This window comes from Venustampulla echinocandica (assembly GCF_003357145.1).
Source record: "Venustampulla echinocandica strain BP 5553 chromosome Unknown scaffold_15, whole genome shotgun sequence".
Classification (NCBI taxonomy): Eukaryota; Fungi; Ascomycota; class Leotiomycetes; order Helotiales; family Pleuroascaceae; genus Venustampulla; species Venustampulla echinocandica.
In genome coordinates this window covers 404,312-415,682 of record NW_022474220.1, presented here as the reverse complement: position 1 = coordinate 415,682, position 11,371 = coordinate 404,312, and the positions used below count along the sequence as shown (strand labels likewise).

The following is an 11,371-nucleotide window of genomic DNA, read 5'->3' as shown; positions in this document are numbered from 1 at the left end:
CGGACGTTACTTCGTATATGCCGCAGCTCTTAGGTACCTCAGGTACCACCTTGAGAGTTAATAATCATGTCAAGTATTTCTTATCTTCATTATATATTTCGAGGTGGGGTTCGGCGGAGTTGATTTTCCGATCCGCCTGTTACTCTGTTATGGCCAATGAATGCTTTCGGCTGGGCGTGCGAGGTAATCTACGTGGGAGCCCAATCACGCTGGGGATCGACAATGCAAATACACGGGATCTCGGACATTTTCGGTACTCGTAAGAAGTATCGTTGATAGCGGTGACTTATTAAATACCTAGGCACTCTACAAAGTACCTAGGTAGATATCCAAACTACAAGGGTGCGTAATGAATTGCAATTTGCACGCATACAAGTAACAGAAAATAGGTAAGTTGTACTGTAAAACAAAAAACAACACAAAACAAACGAAACCCACCCTGATGCTCCACTACCAGCTCATCATTAGGGAGCGGCTTGTACCGGTAACCGTGCAACTAAATATTCCCCGTTCGTGACTACAAACTACATGGACCGTTCCCTAAGCCGATGACAAAGCCGAGGCTACCCCGCCTTATATCTACCCCACATTGCATTCTATACATCTTCTCTCCTTTACAACAAATTCACAACCACTTCAATCACTAATATCCTCTTTTCATTTTCCACCTCTTATTTTATTTAGAAAGGGAAAATCTGCAATCATGTATACCGCATCAGTAAGTCCCAGCTAGCGCCCTTGCAACCATTGATACTGGCATCCTCCAATATATTATATATCTTTGTCTTGCTGTCAAAGACCCCACATTTTGAGCATCATCACAATCACATCTACCAAAGATAATAAGCTAATTCTAATTTCTCTCCCTCTAGTTCGCATTCTTCGAGGCAATATGGGAGGTTAGTTGTCCCCCCCCCCCTTCCTTCCTTCAATCCCAATTCCCAATCCCAATTCCCAATCCCAGCTTTGCACGGTCCACATATACTAATACGGGACCCTGGGATTTACAGGCGGGAATTACCCATTGCTTCGTCAACCTTGGTTCCGACCACCCCTCTATCCTAGAGGCCATGGTCAAAGGCCAAACTGAGAAGAATGGCGCATTCCCAAAGATCATTACATGTCCGAACGAGGTACGGCCCCAACCCACCCGTTTGCACAAGACAATTCCTGGGAGAAGAAGTGCCAAGCTGATATAAATAATGGGGATTCATAGATGGTAGCCCTCTCCATGGCCGACGGCTACGCGCGTCTCACCGGAAAACCACAATGTGTTATAGTCCACGTCGACGTAGGAACACAGGGCCTAGGAGCAGCAGTCCACAACGCCTCATGCGGCCGGGCTCCCGTGCTGATATTCGCCGGTCTCTCCCCCTTCACCATCGAAGGCGAGATGCGCGGCTCCCGCACCGAATATATCCACTGGATCCAGGATGTGCCGGATCAGAAGGCCATCGTGGCACAGTACTGCCGATATAGCGCGGAGATCAAGAGCGGCAAGAATGTCAAGCAGATGGTTAATAGGGCGTTGCAGTTTGCTACTAGTGATCCCAAGGGCCCCGTGTATCTGTGCGGTGCGAGAGAGGTTATGGAGGAGGATTTGACTCCGTACCAGTTGAGGCAGGAGGAGTGGGGACCGGTCGACCCGAGTGCTTTGAGTGAGGCTGGTGTGAAGCGGATTGCTGAGGCTTTGGTTGAGGCGAAGGAGCCGTTGGTTATTACGGGCTATAGCGGACGGAAGCATGAAGCTGTTGGGGCATTGGTTAAACTTGCGGATACGGTTAAAGGTCTTAGGGTCCTCGATACTGGGGGAAGTGATATGTGCTTCCCAGCCGATCATCCAGCGTGGTTGGGACTGAGATACGGCTCGGATGAATCTATTAAGACTGCTGATGTTATTGTAGTCCTTGATTGCGGTAAGTCCTCCCTCCCCGATCTTTAAAGTTTCTATAGTTGTGAGGGGCACTGCTGATTGGGACTTGATAGACGTCCCTTGGATTCACACCATATGCCCCCCATCCAAAACAGCGAAGATCTTCCACATCGACACAGACGTCCTTAAGCAACAGATCCCCGTCTTCTACATCTCCGCTCAAGCCCGCTTCTCAGCAGACTCATACACAGCACTCACCCAACTCAACAACTACATCGCCAACTCCCCAACGGCCTCAAAACTCCTCAGCGCGCCATACACCGAACGATGGGAGCAGCTCAAGGAAGCACACTCCAAACGCCTATCCACCATCGCCGCAGCCGCAGCCCCCAAAGAAGACGGCTCATTCGGCACCGGCCACCTCTGCGCCGCGATCCGCAAACTCGTCCCAGAAGACACCATCTTCGCTATCGAGGCAGTGACATCCACAGGCTTCGTCGCAGACAACATCCAAGCCACGCTCCCCGGCTCCTGGATCAACTGCGGCGGCGGCGGCCTAGGCTGGTCGGGCGGCGGAGCCCTAGGAATCAAGCTCGCAAGTGAGTTTGAGAACGGTGCCGGGAAAGGCAAATTCGTCGTACAGATCGTCGGCGACGGGACATACCTATTCAGCGTCCCAGGCAGCGTATACTGGATTTCCAAACGGTACAATATCCCCGTTCTAACCATCGTGCTGAACAACAAAGGCTGGAACGCGCCTCGGAAATCCATGCTCCTCGTCCATCCCGATGGGCTAGGCTCGAAATCCACAAATGCAGAACTGAATATCGAGATCACGGGCCCGGATTTCGCGGGGATTGCGAAGGCTGCTGCCGGGGGTGATCTGTATGCTGCGAAGGTGGAGAATGTGGAGGAGCTGCAGATGGTGTTGAAGGAGGCTATTGAGTCTGTGAAGAGCGGGACGACGGCGGTGGTGGAGGCTGTTATTGCTCCGGGGTGTTGAGCGGGATGTGTATGCTTGTCCCCTAGAAATTGAGGAAAGTGGGCATTTTCTAGCTAGTATAAGGAAAGGGGATTTATAGGGTCCTACTTAGAGAAAGGGGAATTTTGCGACATCCTGGATAGAGAGAGGTGGTGCTGGGATCAGTAATAGCAAGCAAATAAGTATAAAAAATTAAAAATCAAATAACCTAGCGGTTTCAGCAGTTCCGGCATCCTTCCTCCCTTTGATTTTTGTGACTCCCTACCTAAATTTGCCTTTTCCGTGCAATACTACAAAAATAATTAGTAAACACGCAGAGGAGGAGGAGTGTTGGGATATTTATTATAAGTATTGTTTTAACTAATAACTTTAGAACGTATCTAATATAAATACATAGGTAGATTATATTCCCCTTCCCTTTAATCGGGGGCGGGGGGGGAGGGGGTTATAACTGCGTACGTACATGTACTTACTTATAGATAGTAATATTCTTTGCTCTTGGTCCGTATTCTTCATCCCATAAATCAGACCGAGATGTCGCTTAACTGCATGAGAACCTTGGAACGTAAGCTGATGAATTTAATTTGCATAATTACAAGTATATGACTTACCTTCTCGATATATCTGACAGCAACAAGAACACCATTGTCTTGCAACTCAAATTCATCGCCGAAATCCTCATTTCCCACGTCCAAGCAAGTAAGACATGACTCGACAATCCTAGCGTACTTCGTCCCCATCTTCCCTGGAAGCTCGTCTGTGGCTAGAGAAACCAGACGTGTCTTGGCGAGTTCGGAATGGCTGACATCGTTTGGCCCTTCAGCGCCAAAATCGTAGCTCTGCGACCAGATCGGGTCCGCGGTTGAGTTGTCGTACTTTACGAAAGAACTCCAAAGCCCGATTTCCAACATGCACACTCCCAAGCTATAGATGTCATGCTGCATGATATAACGATCTCGGATTTTAGATCCTTGGCGTTGGGGATGGCGGTAGAGATTCTTCTCCCAGTGTATATCTTCAGTTAATCGTGTGTTGTCTTCCCCCCTACGAACTCTTTCGAATCCAAGAAGGAATGCTGATCCCAAGACCGATTCCTGATCCCGAAATAGGATGATGTTCTCTGGTCGGATGCTCTTGTGGACTATATCGAAGGTGTGGACGGAGCAGACGGCTCGTGCTAATTGCGTGGCTAATCGAAATCGGTCTGAGAGAGAATGACTCGAGTCGCTCGCCATGATCCTCGCGCGAAGCGTTTCCGGATCGGACATGTTTTCTGGCATCCGAAATACAAGGTTGCAATCGCCTTTTTTCTCGTCATGAATAGCGCCGATACATGTCAGAAGACCAAATGTGGTCGGGTTGGAGCTGTTGAGCTTTACCGCCAGATCACGAACCGCCCTCTTTGACAGGTCGGACACCGAATCCAGGAGGCGCCACTTGTTATCTATTTGCACGGACTTTACGGAACTGAAAGCGATTTCGGCAGTTCTAGCAGAGTCAAGTTTTTCTGAGGGTAAAAAGACGTGGATGGAGCTAGCTTTTCTTAATGGATTACGCACTGCTATTGCTTCTGTAATCATTTTGTTTCCTTGGCTCCCGTTCTTTCCCTTAGAAAGATCCAGTTCCTTGTCGATCGGGATCTGTTGAGTTTGAGATTTAATGACGGTAAAATAAAGAGGATTGAATGAAACACGTTGCCATGACTCGATTTCATCAATGGCCCTGTCCAGGTGGTTTCTTAGCATCGCATATTTCGCCCTTTCCCTTTTGGATACGGATTCCGCTGGCAGAATATTGGAACCGGGATCTAGAGACCAGCTCGTAGTAAGACCTTTGAGCTTAGCCTCTGCAGCGCCGAGCTTCGATGTGAGGATTTCCATGATATCATCTTGTATGATTCGACTTCGTTCATCAAGACAGTCCTGAATTTGGCGAAGAATCTCCAGTTGTCGTTCTATTTGGATGCAATTGCTTTGCAGACGGATTCTCCGCTCGCAGATTTCCTTCGCTGCATTTTTAAGGGCAGAACAGGTCGCATAAACTCTCTTGCAAGCTCTGTCCAGGATTAGCTGGCTAGTAAAAAATAAGGCCAGGCGGAACGGCCCGCCGTCAAGTTTAGAGTAAGGGAACGGTTAGTACTATCCATGACCCTCTATCTCACTTACTTTATTGCAACATCTGCTGCAGCCACCGCACCAACAATACCCAGAGCGAGCTCGGCGCCAGACATTCAGAGTAGAATTAATGTCTTGTGTGAGGCTAAAAGGAAGATTCGGTTTGAAATGATGGTGCTATCAAGTGGCATACTCCGAAGTACGATGCCTTATCAACCATCTGGTCTCAGGGTGGAAGCCTCGCACAAAGCAGCCCAGCCCCAACCTCCACGTCCCAATTCGCTGCACCTCTCATCCAGCTAGGCACCGACAGCAGCATGCGCAATGCAATGCTCTCTTTCTCAGCTCCTGTAGGCGTGGAGCACAGCCCTACGGAGGTACGCGGTGAAGTATTCACACAGCGCTAGCAAGGGTCAAGCCAAAGCCACGAAAACAACACCTTGTAGCTTTTGCAAATCGCAACCATTTATTTTTCTTTCAACACTAGCATAGTCCCTATTATAAGGATAGAGTGCTTACAATTTTTCTCAATTTTCCTACTCGTTGCGGTTGCGATGCAGGCTTGAGATGTTCGGACCCCTTCTAGCGCTATGTCAATGTTTCACCGCTGCACAGCCGCACGAACCATGACCCCCGCCCCGCCCCGCAACTTGCATCCGGCGCCTTCCCTGGACTTCATTCTCAGCATCTTAAGTTTTCTAGAGTGCTTAACGAGCGTTTTATCGACCAACAAAGTGAATAACGACCTATTAATTTTGAAGAATCCGAGGCAGCTAGTCTTAGGTCAGGTTGAGGAGATATATGATTACCTAGAATGCGGTTAACAGGAATCAGGCTCGAACATGCTCCGAATACCCGATCTCGTGTTGGACTCAAAACTTCACACACAGTTTAGTGATTCCGCAACCATCCATTCCTTTCTCGAGACCGACAGGTCAGGTGATCGATCCTGCCGAAAAGAATACTGGAGACAGGAAAAGCTACTTGGACGTGGAGGATTTGGAGAGGTTCGACTGGAGAGATGTGTTACTGCAGGAGCAAAGCAGGATGCCCTACGGGCGGTAAAAGTCATCAAAAAGCAGTTGATTACTGGTATATCCCCGGATTTGAATAGAGAGTTAGAAGCGATCGCAAAATTCTCTCAGGACCGAGTAAGTTAAATCACCTCAAGAGTTATTAATATCATCTAACATTTACATCGCAGTATCAACGCTGGTTCGTAAAATCGTTCGGATGGTATGAAGTCTCGAGCTCAATCTTTATTACTATGGAATACTGCCGTCATGGTGATCTTCATCACTACCTCTCCAACCGACGTTCCCTACCTGCAGCAGAAGCACAACAATTGACGTATCAAATACTCGAAGGTCTTCATCATATGCATGAGAATGATTTTGCGCATAGAGATCTAAAGCCCGGAGTAAGTGTCATATAAATATTAAGTAACCATTTAGTAACCTTGTTAGAACATCCTTATCAAATTAATGCCACCAGAGAAGAATTGGTGGGTAGTACTTGCCGACTTCGGTATCAGTAAACGAGGCGACGAAAGCAACGAACCTACAACTGCGATCAAAGGCACAAACGGGTTTATGGCGCCGGAGCTACTTGGAGTTCCCAACCTTACTAGACCTAAGCATATCTCTGGCTTCAAAGCAGCAGATATGTGGGCTTTAGGAGAGATCGCCTTTCGTATGCTAACTGGCGAGGTCACGTTCCAGTCCCAGTGGGAGTTAATGGAATATTGTCAAGGAAAGCGGACATTCCCATCGGATCGGCTTCCGTCATCCGCTCGACTTGACGGCGAAGAATTCGTCAGCAGTCTTATGGAAACATTTCCTAGTAATCGAATGACCACAGCTCAGTGCCTCAAACATCACTGGATGGAGTCCCAGCACATAAACCTTATAGAAGAACCTACTAAGCTAAACTTGGAGCAAAACGGCTCACCGGGATTTGCCCAATCAGACATGGACCGGAATGATTCGGCTAGATGGTCAGACATCTCAGCTCCTGAGTCTGAGCCCGTGCAGACAACAGCCCAACGAAGACAGGCAAATTTGTCGGACTCGTACCAAATGGGTTCGAGGCAGACTCAACTTAAACAGGTGCGCATCAATCCACCAATCCCACAGAACCCCGGGACGAGTAATGAATCGTTATTAAAACAGGACATGGCACTGGATGTGTCTCAGAATATTGTCGTGGCTTTGTCGTTGGACGGCAAGACGCTCGCGGCGGCAAGGAGGGACTACAATGTTTGGCTCTGGGACAACTGGTCGGGCAAGGTACTAAGGACGCTTAAGGGCCATATTAATTGCGTTAACGCCGTGGCCTTCTCGCCAGACGGCAAGACGCTAGCTTCGGCATCGAACGACTACACTGTTAAGCTGTGGGACAGCCAGTCGGGCGTAGTACTAAGGACGCTCGAGGGCTATAAGTATTGGGTTACCGCCGTGGCCTTCTCGCCAGACGGCAAGACGCTAGCTTCGGCATCGGACGACAACACTGTTAAGCTGTGGGATAGCCAGTCGGGCGTAGTACTAAGGACGCTCGAGGGCCATGAGGATTGGGTTACCGCCGTGGCCTTCTCGCCGGACGGCAAGACGCTAGCTTCGGCATCGGACGACTACACTGTTAAGCTGTGGGACAGCCAGTCGGGCGTAGTACTAAGGACGCTCGAGGGCCATAAGAATTGGGTTACCGCCGTGGCCTTCTCGCCAGACGGCAAGACGCTAGCTTCGGCATCGAGCGACTACACTGTTAAGCTGTGGGACAGCCAGTCGGGCGTAGTACTAAGGACGCTCGAGGGCCGTAAGTATCGGGTTGCCGCCGTGGCCTTCACGCCGGACGGCAAGACGCTAGCTTCGGCATCGAGGGACCACGACATTAGGCTGTGGGACAGCCAGTCGGGCGCAGTACTAAGGACGCTCGAGGGCCATAAGAATTGGGTTATCGCCGTGGCCTTCTCGCCAGACGGCAAGACGCTCGTGTCGGTATCGTGGGACCTTAATGTCATGCTATGGGACGGCCGGTCGGGCGCTAGAATACGCCAGAATATGCTAGAATTGGTTTTCTAATCTCACCTCATATGTTCTGGCGCGGCGCTGAAGATGCTCGAGGGTGACGGCGTGGCCATCGCCGGATGACAAAATCTTCAGGCTGTGGGGTAACCACAGTGGACGTAGAATCACCGTTCTTGTTGAACCAAAGCTGTACGGCCCAAGTGACACGATTCCTCCTATGATTAAGGGTTGAGCTGATCGAGTAAAGCGACTAGCGGAAATGCTGCACGCGCCGAAGCCCGACGGCTTCTACTCTCTAACGCGTGTATGTTGGACTCACCAGCAGGGAAAATGTTTCGAATTGGCATTCGAAATCCCCCAAGGTTATGAACCCATTCCAGTATCGTTGCATTATGCTGTCTCTGGTGAGCATGATTTGGTAAGGTCGACCCTGAACCAGCGATTCTTGATTGCGAAGAAGATTGGACGTGCATTAAGTGAATGGCATTCGGTGGATTTCGTGCATCAGAGTATCTCTCCCCGCAATGTTGTATTCTTTCGACGGGAAGGAGCTAAAGATCTGGACTATACATCGCCATTCCTATGCGGTTTGGAATACTCTCGTATGATTCGCGAGCAATCAAATGCTGTCTACATCGACAACCCTGACGTTAATATCTACCGCCATCCCCATCGACAGGGTGTTCCCAGAGAGGATCACCAGAAAACCCACGATATCTACTCCTTCGGGGGTTTTCTCATTGAGTTGGGCATGTGGAAGGCTGTGAAGTCACTAGCCCGGAAATCCTCCAAAGTCGACGATCTACCAACAATACTAGGGTCTGTTGCAGGCTTTCACTTGGGGCACCTCATGGGGACAGAGTATATAGACGCCGCAATCCTTTGTTTGACAGCAGATCTTGGGATTAAAGTGGATGATCAGGCCCAGAGAAGTCTTGCAACCGCTTTCAAGGTTCGTGACCTCGACAGATTGAAACCGGACACTCTTAAAACTATTTAAAACTATAGCATTGACACCCGGGGTATCAGGAAACTGATTCGAATAGCTCAACCTCTTCCTATTTTATTTTCTCTATCCCTCGAACCTCCTAAGCTTTGAGCCAGAAATTTGCTATCCACCATCAATGGGTGTATTATCCAAAGCGCTAATTGAATAGAACTCCCCTTCTAGCCTGTTTGATATCAAAGCCGGTCCGTACCACCCGCGCACCTACAAGGCTTAGATTAGCTTGAGTTTCTAGGTAGAGAGTAGACTCTGCCATACCCCATTATTCTTGTACTTTGGCCCGCCACCAGAGTAGACAGACTTATCCTGTGGGGGTTCCTGCAGGCTAATCAGCTTCGTTCGATTTATTGATCCAAGCTACTCCAAGAAGTATGTTTGGGGAAGCATACTTTCTTTGAGCTATCTCTATTGTTTTCAGCGGTAGGCTATGTTTCTAGTCCATTCCCATCTCGTAGCTGTTGGACGTCCTTTACCCTACGGGTTCGCCATTAGTATTTATTTAGAATGGTCGCGCGGCTCGCGCCTGTTGCGGGATCTACTGCAAAAATAAGAAATATAGAAATGATAGAACTTTCTCAACATATTCTTCTTCGACTCTATAAGCAATGACTTGAGCTTTGTCCATAGGTAGTTTGAACAATTGTTAGAAGAAATAAGGGGAGGGAATGATTTCAAATGGATAAGGCTGGGCCGCTGGGATCGGTAAGGATTTTATGTGTAGATGCCCGCGCAGCATACTGTACGGAACGCCCACTAGCCACCGTGTTATAGGAACAAATCAAAGGTTTTCGGGAACAACACCCTATATGGGCCATTGCCGCAAACAAAGGGTCACTGGCTAAAGTCAAGCCAACCACGTTATTGATCAATCGCACTCTTGCAAGGAGGGAAATTTTTAAGATTTGATCTGATCTAACCTGAGTGGTAGGAAGGCTATGACTCTGGTAGCTCGGGATTTAAGTCCAGAAAGAGAAAGTCGCGAATGGGCTTCTAGAAGTTGCAGAAGCTGCAAGATACTACTCTCGAAAGTTTGAACTTCGAGAAACACGAAAAGCATGATAAAATATTCGATTTAAGCAGAAGTATATTAAGGGTCTTAATTATGGAAAGAAAGTAGTAACTGAGTAGCCTTGTCGTCTATCGAGTACGCAGAGTGGGGGATATGCCTCGTATTTCTCAGAATCAAAGATATTTTCGGACGTCAATGCGTCCTTATCCTCAGTCTCTGGGCAGTGAGACCGAGAAGTCCGCGGAGCGAAGGCTTCGAGACATCTTGCTGTTCACCACGGAGAATTATATTTGTTGATTAATAGGACCTAAATTGGTACATTTAATACAGGTAATTGATTGGTCAGAATAGGTCATGGAATGGGGTAATTGAATTGATTAAGAAGCCTAATACTATAGGGTGAAAGCTTCACATATATAGGCAAATGAATATATAGAGTTAGGTAATCAATCAAGTGACTCAAGGAAATAATACCGATAGTATCCGAATAGCTTCCCAAAGCTTCTATCATTATGTACTATACTAATTAGTATAGGATACGATAATATCTGTGTATTCGGCTCATTGCGAGTACATATATCTCATTTCTCCTTTGTAGTAGAGAAGTACTAAGTAGAGTGTCTAAGTAGCTTGACTAGCTGGCTAGGGGAACTCCTATAACTCCTATATTCTAACACTCTCTTTCAGAGATCAACTATTTAATTAGAGCTTATTTAAAGTTTAATTGGGCTTATTTTTAGAGTCGAGTTTGTTGGAGATATCTACTATATTGAGTTACTATACAAATTCGGTATATTTTTGAGTAAGTAAGTTTTTAGTAAACTTATCTACTACTATTTTAGTAGTAAGTACTTACTCTACTTTAATTGACTTAGAAAGTACTTCTTGGCACAACTAGTACTAATAGATATCAATATACTTGAGTTTAGTCTCCAACTATAGAATATCTACAATAAGAAAGTATATTATCTGTTGATTATTATAGTATAATGTCTGTGATTAGTCGTCTTAGAGATCGAATTAGATAACTTTGAAGAGTCTATTCTACTAAATAAACTCTTTTACAGCTAATAAAATAGCTAGGAACTCTGCTTCAGTACTCGACGTAGTAATAGTCTTTTACTTAGTAGCTTTATAATAGATTACTCTACCAAAGAACTTAAAGTAAAAGCTATTTGAACTATATCTAGTAGTTGGATTATCTTTATAAACTACGTCGTTCTATACTGAAAAGAGCTCTTTAGATTAAGTCGCGTTATTATTGAACTTAATAGTTAATCCTTTACTACTTTCCAAGTACTATAATAAGTAGTCAGTAGTAGTAAAGTATTTTAGTCTAAGATTGAACTGAAATTCGGCCA

The 11,371-nt window shown here is 47.0% G+C and overlaps 4 protein-coding genes across 4 annotated transcripts; 3 read left to right on the top strand and 1 right to left on the bottom strand.

Annotated features, from left to right (window-relative positions):
- Positions 1-703: 703 nt before the first annotated feature.
- Positions 704-2,876, top strand: BP5553_10507 (Uncharacterized protein; the record flags this gene model as incomplete). Its single annotated transcript, XM_032019130.1, has 5 exons — positions 704-718; positions 873-899; positions 1,011-1,133; positions 1,217-1,916; positions 1,987-2,876. The coding sequence occupies 5 exons, from the start codon at positions 704-706 to the stop codon at positions 2,874-2,876; spliced, it is 1,755 nt and encodes a 584-aa protein (XP_031864837.1).
- Positions 2,877-3,379: 503 nt separating this feature from the next.
- On the bottom strand, positions 3,380-5,085 carry BP5553_10506 (uncharacterized protein; the record flags this gene model as incomplete). Its single annotated transcript, XM_032019129.1, has 3 exons — positions 3,380-3,412; positions 3,467-4,910; positions 5,021-5,085. The coding sequence occupies 3 exons, from the start codon at positions 5,083-5,085 to the stop codon at positions 3,380-3,382; spliced, it is 1,542 nt and encodes a 513-aa protein (XP_031864836.1).
- Positions 5,086-5,811: 726 nt separating this feature from the next.
- Positions 5,812-8,049, top strand: BP5553_10505 (uncharacterized protein; the record flags this gene model as incomplete). Its single annotated transcript, XM_032019128.1, has 3 exons — positions 5,812-6,120; positions 6,174-6,389; positions 6,436-8,049. The coding sequence occupies 3 exons, from the start codon at positions 5,812-5,814 to the stop codon at positions 8,047-8,049; spliced, it is 2,139 nt and encodes a 712-aa protein (XP_031864835.1).
- A 205-nt stretch (positions 8,050-8,254) lies between these two features.
- Positions 8,255-8,995, top strand: BP5553_10504 (uncharacterized protein; the record flags this gene model as incomplete). Its single annotated transcript, XM_032019127.1, has 1 exon — positions 8,255-8,995. The coding sequence occupies one exon, from the start codon at positions 8,255-8,257 to the stop codon at positions 8,993-8,995; it is 741 nt and encodes a 246-aa protein (XP_031864834.1).
- Positions 8,996-11,371: the final 2,376 nt, after the last annotated feature.